Here is a 24,322-nt window from a genome sequence, read left to right on the forward strand (position 1 = left end):
AAAAGAAAGACGCGTGTAAAAAAAAATACACCGAGAAAGGAGTAACTGCAGAGAGAAACACCCCTTTCCCGCCAAGCGCTACGGGAACGATATTATGTGGCTAGTACAGTCTGGCATATCACGGATTGGCGCGCTCAAAAATTCGCGCATGCTGAAGTACGCAGGCTACTCGAAGCTACTCGCTACGCATCAGTCAGCGCAAAATGTTTCTGGGCCAACTAAACGACTGCAGCAAAAGAGCTCGGTTCACTGATCTCGACATGCTGCGATTGCGAACCGAACAAAGCGTCCCTGTGGCCACGATAGTAAACCTTGCGTAAAGAAACGATGTGAGCACAAACAACTAAACAGTTATTATTAATACTATTTGTGGTACAGGTCGGTCGCCCTTGGCTGTGCGAGACCTCACTACTTGGAGGTTACGCGAGCGGCACTTAAACGTCTCATTTTAAAATAAATAAAAAGGAAGACACAAAGGGGAGGAAAAACAGAACATCATCTAGAGGAAACCACGCCCTGAACTCTCTTTTTTTTTTTACCCATGAAGTAGGCGCATAGTCTTGGGGTTGCGTAGCATATGAACCTCTTCGCTTTTTCAAGTTTCACATTAACGCTATTACGTGGCAGCAGTGTGCTGCCCAATAACAGTGAAATCATCCTAAGTTCAGCCACCGTATATGACTGAATACATGCATCCGTGGGCAAGCTTCTATTCTGCAAGATGGTTCGAGGCGCGATGTGATTAAAGACCTTTCCGACATATCATATATGAAAACGATGACAGTTAACTCTGGCAGGGCGGACACGATCGCATCTTTATACTAATATTTGCACACAATTCCTTTTTTTTCGTTGCTTTGATTTGACGCTGCAGTAATGCCAATAATACTGAAAGAAGCAAAAGAATAAGTCGACAGCAATGGTACGAGATGAAAGAAGCAGAATAAGGCAGGGGTGCCAGGACGGATGCTACAAAGGACACCTCTCGACAAGTCAGTCCGCTGTTGCGCCGTCACAAAGCTCATATGATCGATACAAACTGCAGGAAAACGTGAACCGGACAACAGACAGGAACAGGAGGGGAACAGCTAGAGACAAGCTGTGATGAGGTACTGAGAAACGAGGCATGGAACATCAAGGGGGAAAAATGGAACTGCTGCAACAGGCATGGAATGCGCATGCTGCTGGAAACAATACAATAACAATAACGAGTTCTTTTTTTTTCTTTTTTTAAAGGTTGCAGCGGTCGAAGAGCGCGGAGACTGCATCAACTCGAGTGCTTCTGTGAAGAAGGCAGCGAGAGAAGTTAAAGAGCTGGTAGACTTTTGCAACTGCTACAAAAGGCTGCAGCAATGCCTTTAGTGATACTGTCAGATTTAACTGTTCAGGGAGCAAGAAGAGTTATTCGTAGACACCGTGTCTTCAACACCTCTAAGTGCCACTGCTCTAATGCAATATAATAAATTAGGAAAAAAAATGAACAGTAGAGCAAAACATTTAAGGGAGTGAAGCATGGTCTGCAAGAATATGATCACAAGTACGTTGATGAAAGAAGTGCAATGCTCAACAGGCAACAGCAACAAAAAATGATAATATAAAGGACATTGGCAGAAGAAAATGACCAGACAATTGAGACCAAAGGCACAGACAACCATATGCATATGCTCAGGACGGGATAGGAGGCACACTCTGTGAGAGACTGCACTTAAACTTGTATCTGGATTGAAATCTTTGCAAGTATATCAAGAATCTAATTACAGGCCACAAATTATACATTTGTAGTATCGTCGCCCTCTGATAGCGAGAAAATCGCAATTAAAATTAGGATGCAAATGTGGATGAGCTGTGTGTTTATCTCAATCCAGAGATGTTGCATTGCGCAAATAACGTTATGAGAAATTAAAACAAAATAAACACTCCTTTTTCCTGATAGGTGCTTAAAAAGCTCTAAGGACTTGGCTGAGTCATAGAGGTGTGAAAAGAAGGAATAATAAAATTAATCAACAAGCCGTAAACATGACAAAAAAGGAAAATGCATGAAACAAGAAAATGGCGAAAATACCCAGACGGTTTCTTAGGACTCTACCGGAACATGCAAAGCAGACGGTGGACACACACACACACCCTGCCCGCTGCAATTGCGCCCCGACAGATTTTGAAATAAAAAGTCTGTAGCTTCGCAGTGTGTGTCAAACGCACCAGAGACAACGGGGGAATATAGAACAAGCTCTTTGGATCCATGAGTGATGACAATGCTGGGAAGGCCCTTTTTGTAGCTGACGATGAGGTGGTGAGCTGGTATTTCTAGTGAACCGTAACAGTCACATGTAGTAGGCACGTGATCACAAGAAGTGTTCCGCACACACGTCCAAAAGTCCTCTCGCATTCAGTCTGCAGACTGCAACTCTCCACGCTTGGGAAGCATTTATATTAATAATGGAAAAAAATGAGAAAAAAAACTCTCTGGATGACTATTTTGGTTGTGAGGTCGCGGTGGTGGTATAGACCATCACGCATCTTCTTTTATAGTCCCACACGTGACGACCTCTTTCTCTGTCGCCACCTTTTCTTCTTTCTCTAGCAGCACAGGGAAAGGATGCGCGGGCACTAATGTCACAAAATGTCACTTGCAACGTCACAGGCAGTGTTGACGACAGCACATGTGGCACTTTTGAACAGATGCCGCCCCATATCGATGATTGGAGACGGTACGTGGACAGTCACGTGACGATGACGGCGCGTAGCGTCAGTCACGCGGGGACGACAGCTCGTGACGTCATGGTCACGTGGCGACGATGGGCACGGTAACATCACGTCCCGCACCTGGCCTGCGCCGAAGCTGCCAAAGGGTGGTGGAGGTGGGGCAGCGCCTTTTCAATGTCATCAGTGGCAGGGAAGCGTGGCCAATCACACTACGCACAATGTCAGTAGGGCGCCACCTGTGTGGCACTTAGTGAAGTCTCACACTTCTGTCGCAAGCAGGTTTTCGTCCCGATAGTGGTCCTCTATCACGTACACCGCATTATTGCCGCCCGTGACTGGTTGGGGCTGTGGCAACTGTTGCTGCAGCTGCTCCTTGGCTGACGCAATGTCATCCTCTTCGGCTACAGTGCTATCCACCACTCTTGAATCACAGCTGCAGGAGAAAAAGAAGAGACAGAGGTAAGACACATGATTCTCAGTTGTGGTCTCAGGCTACTGACAATATAAGCTGTGGTATATGGTAATGCATGCGGAATGAATATCTTACAGCTTGACTCGTAAGAACCGAAATACAAGGTACTGCTAAGATGTGCATCCCTCTTTTCTTTTACGGGCTATAGCTTGACTATGCTTCAGAATCTTAATCTCTGGTGCAAACATCACCACAGTAGTACCTATTGGAGAGTCAACGCTCACCTTTTGGGCGAGGAGCCACGCAGCGAAGCACGATCCAGGACATGCTGCACTGCCATCGTTGCACTACCCTCAACACCTGGCTCTTGATATAGCCTGTTCAGAGTCCTCGTGCTCGCATACACTCCTTCTGGAGTGGTATCAGTGTCGAGCGAGAGCTTGCTCTGTGCCCTCGCATCCACGTTGAGCACCTTGGCCACGCCGGCCGGGGGCGGCGCCGAGGTCGACGACGATGCGACGTTGTTGTCCCCGTTGGCCTTCTTCTGGAGGGGCTTCTCTACCAGCGCATTGACGACCACCATGGGCGGCGGAGCCTTGCCGCCGGCGCCCTTGTTGTTCATGCCGTGGTGCTGCACCGCGTTGCGTTCGTTCTGGCGCCGGGCGGCCTCGGCGTCGCGTCGCTCCTTCCAGCGTCGCCGCTGGCACACGATCAGCAGCGCCGCGACGAGGGCGATTAGCGGGACGGCCACCGAGGCCGTCACGATGAGAGCCAGCTGGACGCCCGAGAGCGCCTCCTCCGGACTCCGGCCCCGGCTGTCCCTCGTGAGGAGGTCGTGGCGGCCGACGTCCTCGCCGCCCCGCCTGGCCGACGACCTGCCGGGCGACGGTGGCACTACGGCGACCCTGGGCGCGAGCGCCGGGGGCCGGTGCTCGCAGCGGTCCCCGCCGAAGTCGTTCAGGCAGCGGCACTCGAACCGGCCCGCCAGGTCGACGCAGACTCCGCCGTTGAGGCACGGCGACGAGGCGCACTCGTCCAGGTTGACCGAGCAGTCCTTGCCCGAGAAGCCCGCGGGGCAGTTGCATGCGAAGTCGTTCACGAGGTCCACGCAGCGGCCCCCGTTGGCGCACGGGTAGGTGAGGCAGTCGTCCACGTCGTGGTCGCAGAGCCGGCCCACGAAGCCCGGCCGGCAGAGGCAGCGGAAGCTGTCGGCGCCGTCCAGGCACGAGGCGCCGTTCAGGCACGGGTTCGAGACGCAGTCGTCGACGTTGGTCTGGCAGAGGGGTCCCTCGAAGCCCGGTCGGCACTCGCACCGGAACCGGTGCTGGTTGCCGATGCCACCGGCGTTGCCGTCCGACAGAGTCACGCACGTGCCGCCTGGTTGAGGGCAAAGAGGAGGAGGACGTCAGTACACGTCGGGTCTCCGCGAAAGACAAAGGAACACCGCTGCATGATATAATGATGTTCTACCAATTGGGCAGAGCCCATTTACTAGCAGTACCTGGGCCAGGATTTAAACCCGACTGTGATAACTTCCCCATATTTCATGGGGAACTTATAGACTCGCATCTAATCTATCTATGGAGGACAATAACCTGATCCACGAAACTAGCCAAAACGGACGAGTTAAAAGCTTCAGTGCTAACCCGGTCGGGCTGCCGCCAATGGATGACGGTACACGGCGTGAAACACTCACCGTTGGCGCAGGGCGACGGCTCGCACGGGTCCCTCTGCACCTCGCACCGGTCCCCGGCGAACGCGTCCGGGCACAGGCACCGGTACCCGTGCGACGCGTCCGGCGCCTCGCGACAGCTGGCCCCGTTGGCGCACGGTTCCGAGTCGCAGGCGCTGCGCGGGACCTCGCAGTGGCGACCACCGAGTCCCGGGGGGCAGCTGCACGTATAGCCGGGGGCGGAGGTCGCCGTGGCGTCCGTCGCGCGGCAGATGCCCCCGTTCTGACAGGGCGACGCCAGGCAGGGGTCCTGGACGAGCTCGCAGTCGGTGCCGGCGTACCCGGGCAGGCACGAGCAGGTGTACGATCCCTGCCCCGTGTTGGTGCAGGTGCCCCCGTGCCGGCAGGGCCGGTTGTTGGTGCAGTAGTTGAGGTCCTGGTTGCAGAAGAGGCCGCCCCAGCCTTCGTCGCAGTTGCACTGCCAGGGTTGCGAGCAGGTGCCGTGGAGGCAGCCCGGGTAGCGGACGCACCGGTCGCACAGCGGGCCCTCCCAGCCGATGCGGCACTTGCACTCGTTGGGACGGTCGCAGTCGCCCTGGGGCTCCTTGCAGCCCTTCAGGCAGATCGCTGCGCAACAGACGAGAGACATCGTTTTAGCTACTGCACGGAAGCCTGAGACTGCCACGGGGGGCAATAGGCGACAGAGCTAAGGGACGGTCGAACACTGTCCGGGAAAGGAGGCCAGAAAAGGCCCACAAATGGCACGTATTCGCGGTACCGCGTGCAGCGTAACAGCCAACGTACAGTTAGGTTACCGAAAGGATCAGTACTGTCATGTTAGGGATAGGGAGTAAGGGAGGGGGAGGGGGGGGACCAGTCCATTTCGTGACGGGCCAGCAGCCTTTAAAACTCGCTGAACGGGCCAGAAGCCGGGGGAAAACTCAACAGTGCGCGAAAGCATGCGAAAAGACAACACGAAACGTCCTTGACGGAGATGAAGAAAGCTCGAAGCCACGCGAGAACACCGTGGAGCTTTGACGGCGAGCGAAACACTGCACCAGGAAGGAAACGACCGACAACACACACACACACACAAACAGATCCTGCACGGTGTAAGCCGGGCCAATGCTATTTGCCGCAGCTCACGCGCGCCCGCACGCTCGTTGCAGCATTAGCGAGCGAGGCAGCGGAGAGAGGGGAAGGGTGGCAGCCCCCCCCCCCCTGCAAACACGACGGCGGCGGAGAGGCGAAACTTGCAGCAGCGCGGACAGAAGAGCGCGTACGGCACCCACCGCCCCCTCCTCCCAACCGAACACGACAGGACAACGGCGTTCGAACCTTCGCTGCAGCAAACGACGGAACGGCCTAATGATGCGCGGCAACAAAAGACGACCAGAGGAAGGTGGAGTGCGCGCGCGAGAGAGAGAGAGAGCCGAGAATCGTTGCCGTCCCTCGGACGTAGCACCTCGTCCTTTTTTTTTCAGTTTTTACTAAATGTAGTACTTTTACTACTACTCGAGCAGGAGGATTCTACACCCCCCCCCCCCCTCGCTACTGCCCACCTCCTCCGCAGCCCCCGCGTAACCGCGCGCGTGCGAGCGCAAAGTGCGCTGGGGGGGTGGAGACGCGCGGGATCGTAGGGCCACCGCGCAAATGCCGACCTACGAACGCGTCGAGCCGGTGACGACCGGACGGATGCGCGCAGGAAGGGCTGCTCTCTCCCCTCGGTCACAGCAAACAGGGCGCGCTTCGCGCGCACAGACACCGGTCACCCGGCAACGACAAATGTCGTTTGCTGCACGGCAAGGGGCTCTCCGCCCCCTTCCTCGCCGCTGAGGTGCGATTCCGAGAGCCCGCTCACTCGCTCAGCTCGCGAAAAAAAAACGCTGCTTCTGAATTCCTCTTTCGGTGTGCACTTAAGAGGCGCGTTGGAGAAAGCGGGGCAGCGAAACTTTCTTTAAGTGGCACTGAGCCGGAAATTAAAAACAAAAGGAAAACAGAAATCGTCGACACCGACTACAAATATTTATCAAAAAAGAAGCAAGTCGTGTGTGCCTTCCGCGCAGGGTCGGCAGAAAGGTTAAGCTCCCGAAATGAGCAGTGGCCAGGCTTCCTTCCAAAAAAAGATGGGCCACAGCACGGCGGAAAAGCGTGCTTCCCCCCCGGTAATGCGCGTAGCTGAGAAAACGTACGGATACGTACGCGTTGCGAATAAAAAAAAAAAGAATGAAAGAAGAGAGGCTACACAAAAAGCCACACAAGCCGCGGTACACAACGTGATTGGAGAGGAAGGTGGGGATGGACCGGGAGAAACGAAAGACGAAACTTTTTTTTTTTCTTTTCTTTCGGTGGGCGCGCGGGAAGCATTTAGGAAGCTAAAAAGACGATCCTTTTGCTGCTTGCCCCGGGGGTGATTATACCGGTAACAGCGCGGCACTCGGAGGGATACCCCCTCCACCCCCGCTCCCCCGAAAACGCCGCCCCCCCGCCTTACAAACCTTGCACTCATACCCTGTCCGGCGTGTAAGTGCACCTCCCTCGACCCCCGCGGGTCGGCTACCTGGTGAGCTACTGAACCGCCCGCAAACGAGCAGCACACCGGCCAGCTCATAGACACCGCTACACAGCCTCGCCAGGTTGAGCCGCTTCTGGAAGGAATGCGGGGGACGCAGCGAGGGCCCCGGGGCACTGAATCGGGTCTACGGCTACTAAATTCGCCTGGCAGGCCCGAGGACGAGAGTTACTTCACAAACATTCCCCGCAAAGTGAGAGGAGAGCGCTCGGACCACGTAGACGGAATGAATGCAAGGCCGTAAAAAAGGGAAACCATGCGCGCGCGCGACAGCGCTCCTGAGCTCGGCCACACACACACACACACACCCTTATTCACGTTTGTTCGGGGCAGGCGAGCAGAAAGCATATTATTTGACACATCGTGTGTACATTAAGATGAGAAAGGCTCGGCGTTACATTTCAGTATTTCCTTTGCTCATTCGTTGCTTTCTTGCCTTTTTTTTTTCTCAAATGCGAAACCGTCGCAAGTAGCGAGTCGCGGCTGTTTCGGGTGTCGCGGTAACTCCGACGCACCGAAATGAGAATGGGCCGTCGAATTCTGCCACACTACTTGCGGCGCCGTTAACAGCACAAGCTCCGCCCACTGTAGCTTCTCCTTCATCCACTGCCACGGAAAAAAAGTTAGTCGTCCACCAGCGTAGTCGGCGACAGGCGTCGTCGCCCTGCCGCCTTCCCGAACCTGCCCTGTCCGTGATCTCGGGCGCTGCGCACGGGCTACAACAATCGCGAGAAGCCAACGCTGCATGAAGCGCACGGGGTATAGCAGTATACGGACGGTTGGGCGAGACAGGCGCGCGCGATTCCAAAGTCGGACTGCTTCGGAGGACCGTGTGAACGGAAACGCTTAAATACCGCGAGCGCCAAGCCGGCGAAGGAGTCCCGGCACGACTCCAGGAGGAGATGACGAAACGGGACGTGGGGGAGGGGGGGCCGGGCGGGGCGGGGGGGGGTGCAGTGAAGACAACGCAATCCCTTTTCTTTTTTCGGGCTCGAGAGAGCCGCTCGCCCATTCTGCACGGTCCTGTCGCCTCCGGCCTTCCTCACAGCTACGCCGCAAGGAATGCCGCTGGTTGTACTAGCCTATATACAGGCCGGATGCGGGCAACTAGATTAATGTCGAGTTCGTAACACGATAGACAAGCCCGCTTCACCCTCGCGATCAAGAGGCAGGGAGGTGAGAACAGAAGGGTTCTACGGCATATTACGAGCGGGGTTGAGGAGACGCACCCGTCCGAATTTCCCCGTAAAATTCGGCGAGAACATACGGCGTTTTCGATACCTAAGTACACTGCGAGAAGGTGGCGAGCAACAGGGTCGTCACGGCGCCGGAGGGGGTTCGCTAAAAGCATGCGCTGTGAATGCGCACTGATATCGCGGTCTGTTCGCGTGAATCGGACCTTTTTCCCGACAAACGAGACACCCGCATGCCTTACACCGACAACCATCATGCGCTACTGACTGCTTCATCAATGGGAGACACAAATTTTCATTCGTTCAAAGGAAAATTATGAATCCAAGTTAAAGCTATCATGACAGCTATATATAACATAACAGAGAAGGTATATGCCTAAATTACCCAAGAACATAACACAAGGAGAGAGAGAGAGAAAGAGAACGCCCCAACACGACGACTCCGCCTTTTAAAAAAAAATTAAAAAAAGAGCCCGCGCGAACGTTGCGAAGTTCGCACGGGAATTTCCCTCTTCCCCCTACCGGCAAGCAGCACGCATAAAGAAAAAAAAAAAAGATCGACCTGCTTGCTGGCTACCTGTCCGGTCACACCTTTCTCGGCTATAACCGAGGATAAGGGAAACGCTAGGAGGAGGAACAAAGAAAAGAAAATGCCGCGAAACACCAAAAAAAAAATGAGTAAAAGCTAAGTACTGCTCGGCCGCTGTGCGTAAGGACCGCCCGCTGGCCAGCAAAGAGAACTCCGGTCATCATCGCCGCGGCCGCGCCGTATAACGCAGCCAACACTGGCATGGGAACGCGCCTACTCACGGCGCTGTTACGCGCGCGGTATGCCTCCCCCCCCCCCTTACCGCCCCCACGGGCGAGTAAAAGAGCTCGAAGCGAAACAAACAAAAAAAAACCCCTGAAACACGTTCTGAAAATGCCAGCTGTAAGGAAAAAAAACCAAAAAATGCGGGGGGGGGGGTGCAGGGGGGGAAGCAACAAAGCAAAACGGACACCACGACTGTGCTCCGAGCGGAGGAGGAAAACACACGGTAGCGCCTACAATGCCGAGCGCGGGAAAGGAGTCAAAACAACGAAACGAAAGAGTCAGAAAGGCACGCCACACTGCCGGTACACAACAAGAGTCGGGAGAGAGAAAAAAAGAAAAGAAAGCCAGCCAGGGCCAGAGTGTCGACGTTAACGCGCCCGCCTTCTTTTTCGCCATCGCCCGCAGGCAAGCAGCTCGGCTCCACACCACTACACGCGTGTCTAAAGGTGCGAGTACGAACAAGTGGACAATGGAAACGTATCGCCGTCAGTTTCATTTTTTCTTTCATTTCTCGCGTTTTCGGTTCTTTGCACCCGACTGCGCTATATATCGAAAAATGCGGGCAATGCTGACCCGAAAATATGTTCCCTTTTTGTTTTTTGTTTTGTTTTGTTTTCTACACTGGGCGCGAGTACCTGCGTTATTGCATTTTCGTTTCTTCGCCGCGTCGTCTGCTACATTTTTTCGCGCCTGCCCGTCTGCCAAGTATGCCGTTGGAAAACGAAGAAAAATAAAAATAAAGAACCGACAGTTTCGTAGCCAGCCATCCGCTATAGGCTATGCGAGCTCCACTAGTCAATGGCCAAGCAGAATCCACGAGCACTGGCGTTAGGAGGGGGGGGGGAGAAAAAAATTATAGAAACTGCAGAAGCTTCGAAGCTAGCTTGAACCAAGACACGGCGTGAATGTACGCGCGGAAACAATGGAAATGGGTGTAACCTAGAGAGTGGTGTGTGTGGGGGGGGGGGGGGGAGGGGGTATTTCGGCCGACAGTGTAGAAGAACGTTTTGCGGGAAGGAACAGGGGCCGGTGGCAGAAGCTCAATGGATGGCGAATCCATTGTTTGCGTTCGGCGGTAGAACGATGTCCGCTCAACGGACGCACGTATATATTTACGCTCGGCGACATAAACACCGTCGTTAATGGACGCTCTCGAAAGGACAACGGCGATGTGGGCAAATATATACACATGCATAGTGCCGAGGCGAATAAGCAAGAACACTGCGCGATAAACTGAGATTATTCATTCTACAGCGTCTCTGTCTCTCTTTTTTTTTTTCCCCTTCCGGGCTTTGCGGTTCTACCTCCCGTTCCAGTTATGCTCCGGATATGGCCATTTACCCACGCCTAATATTTCACGAATAAAGCTACGCAATCGAAGAGGAAAACCGGGACACCTTGCAGCTCAACATTTTCCTTTTCTTCGAAGTAAGCACTCGTGCTTTTTCCCGGAGTTCGACAAAACGGGCCGTTAAGGTTGAAAATACTTTTCTTTCTTTCTTGTTTTTCTTCTTTCTTTTTTTGTTCTCTTCCCTTTAAGTCACCGTTGCCGTGGACCACCAGCTGCTCGCACGAGCTTATGACAGGCGCAACCACGCGAACAGGCAGAGATGCACGCAAAAACCGAGCAGGCGGTTTATTAAAAGCAACATCTGGATGATACACGTAGGCACAGTGTCACGAGTTTCTATTAAAAACAATAAATAAATAAATAAGTAAGCGTTACACGCTAACTGGGGTGGAAGGGAGGGGGGTGCGTTTCCCTTACACAGACGCGTTTTTCTTTCTTCTTTTTTTTTTTTTGTACACACGAGCCCGGAGGCTGCCTGGCGTGACACGAGAGGGATACAGTGGCTACAAGGTTTCAGCCGAAGTCCTACTCGGTGCGCATTCGCGAAAAGAAAACGTCATCCAACCTCCGAAGTGACAACACGACGAGGACGCGGAGACGGATCGCGACACCGACATTTCCTCTTTCCATGAGCTAGAGGGGAAAAGGGGGCAGGCGATGCGACCAGGCCTCCTCCCCCTCTCCGGACGCCGACGTGTTGGCGGAGTAACGCCCTCGCCTCACGACAGTCGCCTTCGACGACGGAAAAGAAAGCTTGAAACCGGCAATGCGCCCAGCCAAATAAATTAAATAAATAAATAAATAGCAAGAAACAAAAAGCTGAGAGAAAGACACGGGAGGGAGGAGAAGGGTTGTACACGCGTTTTGCCTTTCGCTTTCCTCAACTGGGCTGTTTTAACTCCGCCCTTTTGACACCACGACCACCCCCCGTGCCTCCACTACAACGTCGGCAAGGTACTATAATTTAGTTTTTTTTTTTTTTTTTTTTTTTTTTGTCGTTTGAATGTTCGGATGCACCGCTTGACGGCTCCGTCACCGTGCCACACGCGGAGCGAATAAATTATCGCCGAGCAATATATCACGCAAGACGGCCGAAGCGGCAAGGAGGTTCCACTCTCGAATTTTCGCGAGTTCTTTCCTGAATCGTTCTCCTTTGACTCCTAGGTATTTATGAAAAAAAAAAAACTCATAGATTTGACATAGGCGCGCGAGGACACGCAACGAAGGGTACATGTGGTGGAATCGCGTTTACTGCGATAACGCACGCGAGTTACTTAGCGCGCACGCCGCTTAATTTGTCACGGGAAGCGATCACGTAGGCGACGGCTAACGTTACAGGACGGTAAACACGCTGACAGTGAACGAGGAGCGTTCACCTTTCAATGACTCCACACAACTTCGGCCGAGCCGAGGGCTTCGTCACGAAGAGACGACGCCGCTGGGCGCGTCTTGCAGGTCGAACCCAGAGAGACAAAAAAAAAAAAAATGTGACGGACAACAGGGTTTCGCCAACCGGCACTCATACAACCGGGTAGGGGAAAAAAAAAAACAACGCTACAAACATTAAGCGCTGAACATCGCTGCGACACGCGACCATGCGAGGGTGCGGCGTCTGCGCGACACCCGAAAGGACCACGGTCCTTTAGGGTGTCGGACCAAGGGGGCGAAGGGAGGGGGGGAATCCTGGGGACGTATTCTGGAACGATCACTTCCGGCGATACTATCGTCGCCTTCGCGTCGCGACGCATAGTGCCCAGCCAGCCCAATCAGCGCGCGGCTCATGACGGCAGAGGCCACGGCGTCGCCGAAAGTGATCGTCCCGGAATGCGTCCCTCGTATAGGTCCTCTCACCTGACCGAAACCATGACGCGCGAGCTTCCAAAACAGTATATAACAGGTGGCCACGCAGCGCGATGCAAACGCGCTGCTCCACGAAATACGCGAAGGGGGGAGGGGGGGGGGGGGGGAGGCGGACGACGTCTGCGTTCAGGGCTTCTTGCGAAAGCAGCGCGGAACATATCGCGCTTGGGCGTCCAAACCAGCGGCAAAGAAAATAATGAGATGGAGGCACAACGCGCTCGCGCGCGCACACACACACACACACACACACACACGATGTGGGCGAACCGCCGCCGGAGCCTCCGCATCGGAAGAGTCAAGGTTTTCCGGGCGACCCCCTCCCGCTTCGACGCGCCTGCGTGTGTACGCGGGGCGAGCGCGTCGACGTTGCCGCACGCCCGCTTCGGCGTCGGCGGCGTCGGAAGGGAGACGACGCGTAGCCAGCAGCAGCCTGGCGCTCTCTCGGTTCCCACGGCCTCCCCCTATGAGGGTACGACGGTGAGCGGCGCGGTTCTTTTTCGTCGCTCGAAAGGTCGCCCCAGCGGCGAGCGACGCGCGGAGCGACATTTAACAGCCGAGCGGTCGACGGCGTCGCGCGAGAGCTAAAATAACGCCGGCGTCGTAGGCGGCAAGGGCGTGTCGAGGACGCGGTCAGCAGCGAGACAGTTTTTAAGTAGAAAGTGTCAGCGCCTGGCGGCCGTGCACGAAAAGGAATGAAAAATGATACAGCAGTAATAAATACCCCAATATTGGTATCATGGTCGAGAGGAATGGTTCGTCTGGTGCTCGTAGCACACCTACCTAGCGAGATCGTTACAAACGGCACGACGCCGCCATCCGAAACAATGCCGGGTGCTCGGACGATGGAAACTGCGTAATCCGAAACTTTGGTGACGACATGGACACGGGAACCGTTTAAAGTGCACTCCCCGCGTGTCAAGAGCAGGCCGAGTGGCACACAAACCGAATCATGTCGACTGCGTGAGCTAAACGTACTGTACAACGACGGTACTCAGACATCTCTCCCAACGGCTCATACAAACGAACGCAATAGAGGGCATGCCGCCAGGGCTACTTCCTGGGTTAACTAACCCCGCGAAGCCAAACACACACCGTCGTTACTAAAGCAGGCGGTTGGGAAAGGAGCCACGGTGCCTTGCGAGGTATTCGGGCGACTCGACGCGACGAAGATCAACCCGGACTCGGCATTAGAGAGAGAGAGAAAAGAGGAAGAGCGGTGGAATGAGAAAATAGAAGGCGACGTCCCCAGGCGTGTCAAACTCCCCCGCCCCTCGGAGCGCAGAGGAAAAAGACAAGAGGTGGAAGCGCCCCGAGCAGAGACTGAGGTGGATGCCTGTCACGGACGGCTGGATGGATGACTCGGGAGACGGGGCCGCGGAGGAAAGGGGTTACGAAATAGCGGACGTGACGTCACACGCCCCCCCCCCCCCCCCCACACACACACATGCACACTACCTCCCTGCCTGTCGCCGCCGGTGGCCGTCTTCCGAGGAAATCCGGCGCCGAGCCTCGCATTTGGACCCGCGCGCACGCACACACGCCCGTTTCGTTCATTCATTCATCGAGGCTTCACGCTCGGTGGACTCCACAAAATCGAGCCTACGCTCCTCCGCCTCCTCCTGCCGCTGGCATCGCCGGCCGACGGCTGGCCCGTAGAGTATAGCGGTTCTAAAATTGACCGCGACGAGACGAGATCAGGGCGGCGATGAGGCCGTCGCGCACAAGGTTAACGCGGTTACACGGAGAGCGACGTCTGCTTCTGCTCCGATTGTTTTCCTTGAGTTTTCCCCGGCCAGTAAAGCGGACGACAACGAGTGGCAGACGGTTAACACCAGCATGCAGTTATTTTTTTACGAACGGACAGACGGTTGATATAGAACGTTTGCAGACGGGTTGCACATGCGCAAGCCGAGGCTGGAAGACACCCAGTTTACGGAACAGCAGCTAGTAATATCGAACACCGCCGTGAAAGCGCCACAAGGCGGCGTCTGCAACAAGCAGTAACGGCATGGGCAACTGTCGCTATGAAGGAACGTCACCGCGTCAAGACAGGCGCGCATATAGAGTAGCGGTATATGATGCGCAACTGACCGTTACTGCAGTAGTCCCCCTTCCAGCCGGGCAAGCAGACGACGTCGCCGGAGGCGCTGCACGTGTAGTGTCCGAACTTGTCGTCGCGCGGCCGGCACAGCTTGGCGCAGTCGGACCCGTAGTAGTACTCCTGGCAACGGACGCGGTACGAATAGGACAGAGCGGCACGCTCTCGCTGAAGCGTGCCGGGCGTCCACGAGTCGCCCACGTCGAGCCACTTCTGCGTCGACATCTGCGCCACCAGGGTCCGGTGAACACCAGACGGGGACGAACCGCCTGCGAACATTAAAAAAAACACGGGGGGAGAGGTGACGTGAATCCACGATTGCAAAAGACACACAGAGATACAAAGACGTAACGTACAAGGCAACACGCAATCGCCGGTACATTGTACAGTCGGTGTCGTCTGCTACCTGCCGCACCTTTCAGGCGAATCGCGGAAGACCACATAGCCTACGAAGCTGCAGGTAAGCAAGGTATACGGCAAAACCACCAGTAACATCTGTTACCGTCCACACATTGCAGACGAACTACAGAAGACACAAACGCTACACTGCTGAAATTATCACGAAAGCCGTGCTACAGTTTTCACCATGTGCGCAACGCCGTGTCGTCTGCTCCGTCACTTGTAACCGTCACTAAGCCTATCGCTTAGGCTTAGCTACGTTCGATCATGTCGTGCTATAGCTAAGTTGAAACGCCACAGGCTTCATCTACTATGCGTACCGCATTCGCCGGTCGCCATCTGGTAGTGTATTAAATGTACGTTATGCTGCGGCAAAGCGTCCGGTTTGGGCAGCCGACTTAATGCCTCGAACTCTGCAGGCATGCCACGCAAGACGTGCTCGACCGGAAATCTATCTTACCACGAGGCTTTCACTCGCGCGTGCAACAGGTCTCCGGAATGCCAATGACACCGACGATGGCGTCGCGCGCTGGCAGGATGTCCTTGTTGCCAGCGGCCACTGAAGAACCGTGACACTTCTAACCCCCTTTTACCGCTACGTTTTTCTTTCAATTGCAACTCGGGTGAGCGACATTGGCAGTGCAATCGCACGAAGTGCGCCCTCCAAAAATAATAATCTAAGCGAACGCAAGCAGAAAAAAAAAAAAGACAACCGGGGTGCCGTGTTCTGGGAAAAGTCACGCGTCACGATAGGCACAGACACGGGCTGTCTCACACTCATTCAGCGCGTGTCACGGCCAATTAAAAAGCCCCGCGACAGACGGCAACAGCGTGTACCACCGCCAGCACAGCGCGTAAACACACACAACCAGCCCAGCTCGAAGGGGACAAAGCTCGCTCTACCCGGCTCAGTTCCCTCGAAAGCGCACGACAGGCAAGCCGCGACGCGAGCCGCGGCGAGACAATCCGTAGCGCGAGTCCGGTATCAAAGGGGGCCGTTGAGGAGGCAAAGGGGAGAAGGAGCGGTCCCAGAGAACCGACGTCGTCCCCTCCAGTTGTTTCCTTCCAATTAACCGCGTTCCTCCTTTACGAGCACACGCTGCCTGCCGTGCAGTACGGCCTCTGAATGGGAGCGCCGCGCAGCAAGATGCGGTGGAGAGAACGAGGGTCAGTTCTTTTGTCTTCTCGGCGCGGGCCAGTAGCAGGGCTGTTGTCTTCCGCGGGGCCCTTGTTCGTGACGGGAGGGGTGAAGGAACTTGATCGTGTCGCGTGGCCCCTCTCTTACACTACCCCCTTCGCCCGACAAACGCTCGGCAGGAGCGCGAACGCACGCATGCTTCTGGTAAGACAGTGGACGACGCAGACGACAACAAAACAGACGGAGCGCTGGGCGCACGCCGGTGTTAAGCAGACGTTTCTCTCGCTTGCAGAAGACGAAAGATTACTAAGACGACGATCGCGAGACAGCAGGCTGGCGAACTCACGCAGCAAGCCGGGCGAAATAAACGCCGGAGCAGACGACATACATGAGCGCGCCGCTGAAAACAGCGAGCGCTGCAGACAATTCTCAATCCACGCTATTATAGAAGACGAGAAAAGAAGCTGAAGCTCAAATCACTATGCGAGTCGAATTGCCGAAAAAGGCAGACGACATAAGATAGCGTGCGACCGAAAGCGCCCCGAGCAGCAGGCGACAATATGCAAAACAGACGACGGGAACAACATGAGCGGAAGCAGACGGCAGTAAACCGGCAGCGCTGGCTAGTAGTGCACGTACACTCTGGGCACGTGGATACATTTACCGTTGCGCATCGGATAATAAAAGCAACCTAGTGTAAGCGGAAGCGTGAGGACGTACCATATCGTTTAGGAAGAAAGACAACGCACGCACAACGGTGGGAGTCCCGCGCAACGGCAGCCCCGGGAAAAAAACATCGTCTGCACGCACTGGTGCCAGTGGGAAAAAGCAGAGATAAGACAAGAACAGTCCTACAAGATGGCGGTAGCAATGGCGCATCGACGCAACAAAAAATGAGCACAGCCGTGACGGAAGCCAAGCAGGCGTGTGCAAGGTCAGAAAACGCAGTGGAGACACCAGAGAGCATTCGCACCCCGCTTCAAGCGCGCTTTTTCTTCTAATGGTCGCTCGGACGGAAGTAGCATCTGCACGAAACGGGGCAGGGTCTGAGGCCGAGTTATTCGACCATATATATATATTTTTTCTTCTCGCTCTATCTACCTCCCTTTCCCTTTCGTTCCAAACCTCGCTTCCGCTTCTTCCATTTTCCTTCGAGAGCGGTCACATTGCCCAGCTTTTCTCCCCCCAGGCTTCGTACCTTACACCACGCCCCCTTCCAGTCTACTACGCCTCCGTTCGCGCAAATCGCGCAGTAGTGTGCGAGTGCTACTCCTGCTGCGTCCGTTTCCCACCTTAGAGGAGCAGTTTATGAGAAAAAAAGGAGAGGGAGGAACGAACGAAAGACAAAAAGAAAAACAAGCAGCACTTGAATATGGTGAAAAACAATGCGGGCACGTCGAATAACATGCGTCGTCAACCATAACGGCAAGCATTAAAACAGTGAGAAGGCATAGCGACAAACTAACAGACGACGACGAACAAACATGCAGACGATAAAGTAAGAAAAAAGCTACCAGACGACATGGGCACGTAGTGGAAACAACATACGGCAAAAAAGCAGACGGAAGAACAGACGAAAAACCAAAGAAGCCGAAGGCAGCCGAGGAGGCCAGGAAACGAAGCGCGACATGGGCCCGAAAGTTGCGCACATAACCCTGGCGGTGGAAGGGAAGAAAAAGAATAATATCCTCGCGGGCCACCATTCTCCCAGGAAACACTCGAGCGCAGTTTGCCTTTTAAACCACCAAGGTGGTGGTGGCAGGAAGCTATTCTCGCGCTCTTCGGGAAAACAAAGGCATTCCACTCAAGAAGGAAGGCAAGAAAAACACGCAGACGCCAAATCAGCACCCGGGACACACGCATGCGCTACTGCGCAGAGAGAGAGAAAGAGAGAGAGAGAGAGAGAAAATGAGTGAGAGTCAAAACAAAGCAGGGGCGACGCGGAGCCCAACAAGGCTTAAATAAAAGCGAAAAGCGGCGTAATGAAGACGAACGGAAACAAGGAAAATAAAGACAGAGAGGAAAAGAGAAAAAGTGCAAAAGACCGACAAGTCCTGAGCAGACGACATAGAAAAAAGAGAAAACGCCAGCCACACGAAGCGAAACAGGCGGCGGAGGGGGAAAGGGAGCGCGAACGACGTCGACAGCGACGACGACCAAGTTAAGGTGGAGGACCCGAAAAAAGAAGTTTATGAAGAAGCGGCGGCGGCTGCGTCCGTGAGACCGCGACCCTCAAGGCAGCCAAGCGCAGCGCGAAGAAATTATATCGGCCTCGAAAGAGCCCGATTTTCCCACAACTCGCTAAGCCGCCCTCCTTGCTCGCTCCGGCTCGGCGGCTCGCACTCGCCGAGCAAGCGAGAGCGAGCGCGCGCGTGTGTGTGAGTGTAGCGCAAGCGCGCTCCAGCGCCGCTTCTGCCAAGCGGACGCGCCGAGCCGGCAATGCAGAAGGCGATGCGCTGCGCGAGGCTTTTTTTATGCGCGCGAGCAGACGACGCGACGGCGCGCAGGCGTGGTTAGAGCTGGCAAACCCCTGCAGACGATGGTTATCGGATGGAAATGAGCAGACGACCGGCGATCACCCTAAACACGTAGGGCCATACCTCTGTGCACTACCGCGTTGAGACGATCTGCCGACTACGCCGATGATCGCGAGAAACTAATTAAGCGCGGGGCGCCGGTGACATAATAGGCGTCAGTCGAGCGCGACCTTCGACGGGAAGACCGAGCCAGGAATTCCGCCTAATTACCGTGGGATAACGTAATGACCGCTTAATCGAAAGAGCTCTGCAGTATGTACAAACGACGCGCCAAGGATCGTTCCTCGAGAATCGTTCGATTTGCCGAACCGCAGAAGCTCGCGGCGCGTGTTATTTAACCGCGCGCGCACGACAGACGATGCGACAAACTTTCGCGTGCGGAGGCCGCCAGCAGACGACGAAGCAATCGATGAAACGAGGGCGTCTTTTTCCCGCGATGCAAGTCGGTGGGGCATCCCCCGGCCAAGCGCGGGCCGAGTGCCTTCCGCCTAAACTCGGTCACGGTTGTTCTCTATCGACCCGGAAGCGTGAGATCCGAAGCAGGTTTGTGTTTCAGCTTTGTGCTTTCTGCACAGCGGCGTCTGGGCGTTTCGTCTGCTCAGCGGCGGGTACACACCCCGAAAGGAGTCGCGCCGGAAAAGTGCGAACAAATGAACAGCCGACCTCGATTGCCTTCTCAAGAGAGAGAAAGATTCGCTGCGGCTCTGAGCTCACAAATGGATCGGAGAAAGCGCGCGGGCGCTCACCGTCGACTGAATTCGAACGATATTCAACGCAGCGCGAACAGCAGGAGGGGAACGGAAACGCTGCGCCTCTTCCGGGGCGGACTACACCGTTCCAAGCAGAAGACATCGATACACGCGCAGACGATCGTTACCACCCTATATAACGGCACGAACGCCAAGGGCGAGCGGAGGGGACGAAAAATCTCAAAGTGATATTGAAGTGGTCCGACTATAGGTCGACGACAGCATGAAGACGACGACCGGAAGGACTAGAAAGCCGAGAGAACGTCTATGGGATCGCCAACTTGCAGACGGCACACTCGAGAACAAGCGAGGCCAGAACAGAAGACGAGTGCAGAAGTCCGCAGAGGCGGACGACAGCGGCCTGCCAGCAGCAGACGACGTCCAGACGACGACAGGCTGCGGCCGCGGAACGCCGCCGGCCTGTTCCGCATCGGCCAATCAGGCCGGCGGCGGCGGCGCGCAGAAGGCACCCAGCCAAGCCATGCAGAGAGCGAGGCCCAGGCATCATTTTCCCACGCGGCTCGCGTATTTGTCCCGCACGCCTTTTGCTCTTCTTTTCGCCGCAGCAGCTCGCTGCGAAACGCTCTCGCGCATCGCTGTGCACTGCGCGGGCAACGAGCAAACCGGCTTGCCCCGTTACGAAGATTAACAAGAAAACGCCGCCGCCGATCCCACTGGCCGCGCTTCGCTCCTTCGACGCGGACTCCGCCTCGCCGAGCGAGAAGAGGTGGCGAGCCAGCGGGCGAAGAGAACACAACGAACAGCGCGCCAGCCCCGCGAGCGGGAGAGCAAAGTTAAATGCCTCGGCTGCATCCGACAGCAGCAGCAGCACGCGGGTTAGTCGCCGCTGCCAAAAGGCCAGTCCGAAACATCCTCCTCTCGCGCACGGGGGTGACGTGACTCGAAAGCTCCGAGCGCCGGGGGCGCGCTCCCGATCGGCGGCGGTCGCGGTAACCAGCCAATTAAGCGCCGCCGTGCTCTCGGAGCCATCGCTCCCGCTGCACACTCTGCTCTGACGGTACGCAAAGGACGCTCTCTTGTAGCACACTATCCTTCATTGTTTCCCCCCATTTTTGTGTCCGCTGCCACAAGAGAGCGCGTATCTCGGAAGTCCGACGACGACGAAAGGAGCAGAAGGAGCGTTCCGGTCTTTCGTCTGGCAACCGTCGTCTGCTCGCAGCTCCACACCGCAGTATCAACAGCGTCGGACAGCGTTCGCGGTGACAACACGGGGCTTGGGGAACGCACCCGTCCGACTCTCAACACGAGGACACACGCGGCGCCCTTAAAAGTTCCTCATTGAGGCAGTTTAGCGTTGCCGCTACCCGCACCGCGCCCTCCTTTTAACAGGTGACAGCGTTTCCCAGAAGGAAACAGACGACAGACGCTAGCAGACGGTCAGATACAACAAACAGACGCAGCGCAATAGAAGAAGGGAGGGGGGGGGGAGACAACGCAGGAGAGTTTGAGGTGGGTCTCGGTATCTCTCTTCACAGCTCAGCAAACCGACAAAACCGGCAGAGAAGGCAGGGTAGATGGAGGGAGGCGAAGATCAGCTCAGCAGAAAACCAAATCAGCGGGGGCTCCCTCTTCTCAACTAGTCGAAGAGGAGGCGGCAGAAGCAGCAGCAGCAGAAGCTCTTCTTCCTCTCGCCGGAGCAAAGCACGTCCTTCCATGCCCCTCTCCCTCGCTACCTGCCTACACGGCACGACAACAACAAACGCCACCGCGTCGGCTCCCTGTAGCCAGGCAGCCGAGCCGAGCTGCCCACCTATGCCAACCTGCCCCGCTCGCCTCCAAAGACCCGCGCCGCGTAGCCGCTGCGCTCGCCGAAGATTCTCACGGTCCATTTTCCCCCGGCGCGCACAAGAGCCCCCACCGACCCTCCGCGTTTTTTTTTTCTTTCTCTTCCTTCCTTCACTCTTCGAGTCTCTCGCCTTGTTCGCGCTGCCCGCCTCGACCTTCCCTCCGCCTCCTCTCTTCCTCCGATCAACTCCTCACCCAGAATGAAGCAAGTGTCTCTCTCGCCCCGCAGACTCTCTCTCCTAACACCCTTTCCTCTTCGTCTGTTCACCGCGGATGATGCCACCGTCGCTGCATACCCCTCCTCCCCCCCCACACACTTCTTTTCCGAGGACAAGAAACGAGCAGCTCGCCACAGGCGCGATCAGCTGCCTGCTGGACTCGCCTTCGCTTTATTTTCGCCCAGCTTGTTAACCATGAAGTTCGCGACTGCTGACCTCAAATACTCCCCCCCCCCCCAGTACCCTAGCCCCCTCCATCCATAGTGCGCGGACACGCGAAGGATGAAAACGAAAAGGCTCGATTGCGCACAGCATGCTACTGCTCTCTTTTGCCGAAACGTCATCGGCGCGCTCGACCCAGAAAACCGATTAACAGTTGCACGACAAACACTGCCTGTTATGCTCATTAGCATCCAAGAGGTCGGAATACGCCTAAACTCTGACCGCAAGCCCGGAGATCAGTCGCCCTTTGGAGTGGACGTCTGCTTAAGGCGAGAATCACCAACTTTCTTTTTCAACCCACATAATGAAAAAGAAAAAAATCGCATGCTACACGCTTGTGACAGATTCCAACAGCATCCATGCATCCTAACAATATCAAAGTAGAAGCTTCTCTTCCGGTTACCCTCCCTGCCTTTCACATCCCACTTTTATTTCTCTCTAACGTCTGCCAGATCACAACACAAGTCACTGTGCTTCTAGCATTCATCCAACAAGCTCTTCACCATATTCCCGACTGTCGACGCAGCCCTGCCTTATTTATATCCGTCCTTCCGACACCTGCCTCTATAGTCACAGTTGGTTACACCTACAAAGTCTACGGACGAGGTCGTACAGTAAGGCTCGCCTTGTCGACGCCGTAGTTCACAGTGAAGGAGCCCCGAAAAAAAAAACAAAGAAAAGGAAAAGGAAAACCAGGCCGCCAAGTGGTGTCGGAGAGCCGGCTAGGAAACAAAAGGAATGAACGTGCGCTGTGGCGCTATCCCACAGCCTTTTTCCTCGACTGGTTTGCGTGCTAGACAGTTAAGCCCAGCCCAAGTTTGGTTTAGCTCGGCCATTTAAAGAGGCTCTACGCGAGAGAAGCAGCCTGCGGCCAAATACGCAGGGCGCGCGACGCGCTCGCCGTAATGAGGCGAGGACGGCAGGGCCGTAGAGCGGGTGGTGCAATTATGTGGTTAAAAGCCGACGCCACACCTCCCGTATTTGCGTACTTGGGTAGGAGCAAAAAAAATAAATAAAAAATACCCGCTACGCGCGGGCGGCAGCAAGTGCGATGTGGCGTAACGACACACACGCACATACAAACGAGCATCCCAAAGGACACGGTGACCCGCATTTCTTTCTTTTTTGATACTTCGTAGCCGTTGACCCTCGCCTGTCCACTCCTGGCGGTTTCGAAGCTAGGCGACGTGTCAATAAAGTGTTGATTAGCGAACACGCTACCTGGCAATTACGACACATTTCGAGGGCCTTAACGAGCCTCTGACCAACGTCCAGGGAGCGATAACGATGACGGAAGATGACGAGAGAGTGCGGAGCGGGGCGTAATCTCCGTTAATTGGGGAACCGACGCTGCTTTTGGTCGCTGGTATACATACGTTCGCTGGTATAAGCATAAATGCGGGAACCGCGCCAACTGAACGAATCGATGCGTCGATATCATTGATTGACTCACCGGCAGGCGCAGGTCCTTCGTGCCAGGCTTCGATGATTAGCGAGAAAGTGCCCTGGAACGGAGAGATGTAATCCGCGATTAGACAAATATATGTGCGGATTGATGAGCGCCGTTGCAGCGCTAACCAGTTCAAGTGAATTAGGTGCTAACGGCAACGGTGCTGCAGCTTATTGATAAAAAGTGTCCGTTCAACTACGTCGCGCTGAGTACGGGCAATGTGAATCGCCCCGATGTCACACGCTGGATAATCCCTTCCGCTATCCGAATTCACTTGCCGCTGCGTTAATTTAGCACAGCCTTTATAATTCGTCTGTCGGTTGTCAACAAACGCTCTAATATCGATAACAATCGATAATGTACAGCCTTCGAAGAAAACAGATTAAATGAAAGAGTGCCGTACCCACAAGACCGCGAACGTGCTTACGCCAATCTTTAGTTTCGGTTTCCACGGTTGCGGAGGCTGGGAAACAAACTCAGCAGCACTGGTTTGAGTTCACATTCACTAGATTCTGTATAAAGAAGTCCACTGAGATCTGTTATAAGTTAATCAACAGGAAATGTCATTTGGCAAGTCGAGGCGAAGTGTCAAAGTCTGTTCCAAGTCCACATAGAGTAGATATATCTATATGTTAAGAAGGCTACGAAAGTCTGTTTCGAGCGCATTAGTTGACGACACCCTTCTTGTATGTGGGAACTCTTGGTGCAAGAATTCATTGACAGAACAAAGACGATGCCTCAGCACAAAAGTCAGTGGCGATTTTCATGAGTCACGAGCCACGCTCAGCAAATAAAGAGATGTACTCACGGGCCAGGAGAACTCGAAGGGGAACCGTATGGGCGGTCGGGACGCGTTGAAGATGGCGCCGTCCGATGCGGACTGCACCAGCACGGGCGTGCTCAGCTCGCCGTACGTGCAGGGAGAGTCGGTGTCCACGGTCTTCTGGTAGTGCTTGAGGCAGACGCGGAAGGATACACGGCACGGGCTGCCCGGGCACGGCGTCCCTTCGGTGGAGGGAGGCAGACCCGTCGAACAGCATGCCCCCTGGGAGTCGCGGTTCGACGGGTTCGAGAAAGAGCCCAGCCGGAGCTCGAACACGCCCGAGCCGAGGACCTGCGCGGCGAAAG

General features: G+C 55.2%; 1 protein-coding gene across 2 annotated transcripts in view; it reads right to left on the bottom strand.

The window, feature by feature from the left end:
• Positions 1-335: 335 nt before the first annotated feature.
• LOC142564201 (uncharacterized) overlaps positions 336-24,322 on the bottom strand; it is a 61,941-nt gene continuing 37,954 nt past the window's right edge. For both annotated transcript variants that reach the window (XM_075675106.1, XM_075675107.1), the window contains 6 exons: positions 24,003-24,308; positions 23,198-23,249; positions 14,669-14,944; positions 4,812-5,414; positions 3,400-4,492; positions 336-3,136 (listed from right to left, as the gene is read on the bottom strand). In XM_075675106.1, the coding sequence (XP_075531221.1) occupies positions 2,962-3,136; positions 3,400-4,492; positions 4,812-5,414; positions 14,669-14,944; positions 23,198-23,249; positions 24,003-24,308 (2,505 nt within the window). In that variant the 3' untranslated portion in view covers positions 336-2,961. The remainder of the gene's footprint in view (positions 3,137-3,399; positions 4,493-4,811; positions 5,415-14,668; positions 14,945-23,197; positions 23,250-24,002; positions 24,309-24,322) is intronic.

Source organism: Dermacentor variabilis, chromosome 11 (assembly GCF_050947875.1).
Source record: "Dermacentor variabilis isolate Ectoservices chromosome 11, ASM5094787v1, whole genome shotgun sequence".
Classification (NCBI taxonomy): domain Eukaryota; kingdom Metazoa; phylum Arthropoda; class Arachnida; order Ixodida; family Ixodidae; genus Dermacentor; species Dermacentor variabilis.